Below are 2,852 nucleotides of genomic sequence, written 5' to 3' on the forward strand. Positions count from 1 at the left end.
TATAGTTACTTCAATTTTATCCCCACCTTTTTTTTGCAAATCCTTTTTTCTTTTCAAATTTATAGTTGCTTCAATTTTTTTCCCCATATATCACTACGTGCATTTGCACGTATGTTTTTTACTAGTATATCAAATATATATTATGTCATAATCACTTATCGAATGTAATAGAATGAGCGAAATGAAAATCAACACGAACTTTCACAGGGTGAGTTGAGGTGTACGAACCGTAATTTTTCCTTAAGGTATTTGAACGCCCCTTTATGCTGCTGGGTTTGACCTTAACGCTCTTACTTCAAGATACAACAACTTGAGGAGTGGAATTTTCCAACACTAGATTTTCGAATTTCTGATGTTCACCGCTTAAAGTATCCACAGATGGAAAATAAAATAGAGCGTCACGCCTTAAAGCTTCCATTTTGATTGCCAAAGTTGGTCAAAAGGAAGACATGAAAGTTAAAAGCTTGATGGTGATTCACACAATAAAGGCGCTAAGAATTTAATCCAAATAAGTTGGTATTCATATCGGTTCTGAAGCGTGGAGGAGGTAGCAACCTTTTTACCTTTAAGCGGGAGATTGCTTGTAGACTTGGCGAAATATTGTTTCTTAGTGGGTAAATGGTGAAACTCTCGTCTTTTGATGGGTGCTCTAATCTATTCAACTGTTTAATCTCCTTTCTGGACAGATGCAATTCAATGTTAGAACTGAAGCAAATCCATGCTTTGATCATCACTTTTGGCCTCTCAGAAGATGAGTGTTTTATGTCGAGGGTACTTTCTTTCTCTGCGGTCTCTGATTCTGGTGACATTCATTACTCCAATCGGGTTTTTTGTCAGCTCTCCAATCCATCTATCTTCAATTGGAATACCATTATAAGGGGATACTCGAGAAGCAAGAACCCAAATCGGTCTATCTCATTTTTCATTGAAATGTTGAGGGCTGGAGTTTCACCTGATCATCTAACTTTCCCTTTTCTTGCGAAGGCATCGGCCCGTTTGTCATCACTTCAGCATGGGGTGGCCATACATACTCACATTGCTAAGACTGGGTTTGAGTTTGATAGATTTGTTCGGAATTCTTTGATTCATATGTATACTTCTTGTGGGAAAATAATTTGTGCCCGGCGGTTGTTTGATGAAATGCCGCAAAAGAATTTGGTTTCGTGGAATGCCATGGTTGATGGTTATGCAAAGTGTGGTGATTTAGTTGCTGCCAGGGAAACATTTGAATCGATGTCGGAACGGGATGTTGTATCTTGGAGCTCTTTAATTGATGGGTATGTCAAGAGTGGGGACCATCGGGAGGCCTTAAGTCTCTTCAAAAGAATGCAGCTTCTAGGGCCAAAAGCTAATGAAGTTACCATGGTGAGTGTGTTGTGTGCTTGTGCCCATTTAGGTGCTCTTGAACAGGGGAGGATGATGCACCATTATGTGAACGACAGTGCAATGCCTCTAAGTTTGGCTCTCCAAACTTCCCTGGTGGACATGTATGCAAAATGTGGTGCCATTGATCAGGCTCTGGCAGTTTTCCATGGGGTACCAGTGGAGCAAACAGATGTTTTAATATGGAATGCAATGATTGGAGGACTTGCTACACATGGATTGGTTACAGAGTCATTGGAGTTGTTTACAGTGATGCAGTCTTGTGGGATCTCCCCAGATGAGATCACTTATCTTTGCTTATTGAGCGCATGCGCTCATGGAGGCTTGGTGGAGGAAGCTTGGCACTTCTTCAATTCACTTATGACTCATGGCATGACACCTAAGAGCGAGCATTATGCTTGCATGGTGGATGTTCTTGGGCGTGCAGGTCGATTGGACAATGCATTCCAGTTTTTAGATAAAATGCCTGTGGAACCAACCGCTTCCACTTTGGGTGCTCTACTTAATGGATGTAGGATGCATGGAAGGTTGGATCTTGCAGAAGCAGTTGGAAGGAAGCTTGTTGAATTGGAGCCAGATCATGATGGACGTTATGTTGGTTTGTCAAATATATATGCAGTTGCCAGGCGATGGGATGATGCTAGAACATTGAGAGAAGCCATGCAGAAGAGGGGAGTCAAAAAGTCCCCAGGATGTAGCTTTGTTGAGGTCGGGGGGACTCTTCATAAGTTCATTGCTCATGATAATGCGCATTCTCAGTCAGTAGAAATATACTTGATTTTGAATAATATTGCTGAACTGATGAAGTTGGATGTTGACAATCATTATCAAGGAACTTCTACTTACGAAACTGTAGAAGATGGATGAGTTCCATTGTTTTGTAGATTCTGAGCCGAGCAGAAGTGATTAAAAAAGAAAAGAAAAGGATTTGTCTCGTCTTCTGCCTGACTAAACACTTGGGTTGGGCCATCAATCAGTCCAGCCTCACTGAGACATGGCCTGTGTGCAGGTATTCTCCTTGGTTTGCATTTATTTTTGTTTGTAGTTCATTTGAATTTATCTACGGCTGTCCCATATTGTGTTTAGTAATCCAATTGGAGTATCTTCAAAAATCAGTTTATTAGTTATCCTTGTTGATATGACTTGTTTCCCCCTGAACTAACAATAAGTTGTTCCTGAGCACAAGATGTAAATATAGTACCTTGTTTACTACTGTATGCTTCAGAGTAATGGGAAACTCTTATTGGATCCTGGTTAGGGTATTCAATTGTTTTGCATTCATAATTGGAAAGGGACAGGAACCCTCGTTTTTTCCTGAAACTCACTCTCCAATGGTGTAGATCAAAATATTAAGTAAAAACCCCAAAACATTGTCCATGGACACTTTTCAAATGAACAGTGTAACAGCACATATTTGCCTTGTCTGGGGTTGCATTTTGGAAGATCTTGTGGTCCCATCATGTGGAGAA

The 2,852-nt window shown here is 40.5% G+C and overlaps 1 protein-coding gene across 1 annotated transcript; it reads left to right on the top strand.

Annotated features, from left to right (window-relative positions):
- Positions 1 to 448: 448 nt before the first annotated feature.
- LOC149012744 (Pentatricopeptide repeat (PPR) superfamily protein) lies at positions 449 to 2,392 on the top strand. Its single transcript, XM_089158421.1, has one exon. The coding sequence runs from the start codon at positions 619 to 621 to the stop codon at positions 2,248 to 2,250; it is 1,632 nt and encodes a 543-aa protein (XP_089014547.1). The 5' UTR covers positions 449 to 618; the 3' UTR covers positions 2,251 to 2,392.
- The last annotated feature ends 460 nt before the right edge of the window (positions 2,393 to 2,852 follow it).

The sequence above is a fragment of the Hakea prostrata genome, chromosome 6 (genome assembly GCF_041222555.1).
Source record: "Hakea prostrata isolate BN-2017 chromosome 6, UWA_Hpros_2, whole genome shotgun sequence".
Classification (NCBI taxonomy): Eukaryota; Viridiplantae; Streptophyta; class Magnoliopsida; order Proteales; family Proteaceae; genus Hakea; species Hakea prostrata.

What these genes read in the sequence shown, in the direction of transcription:
- LOC149012744 (XM_089158421.1), top strand. Translation starts at nt 619, where the DNA reads ATGGTGAAACTCTCGTCTTTTGATGGGTGCTCTAATCTATTCAACTGT.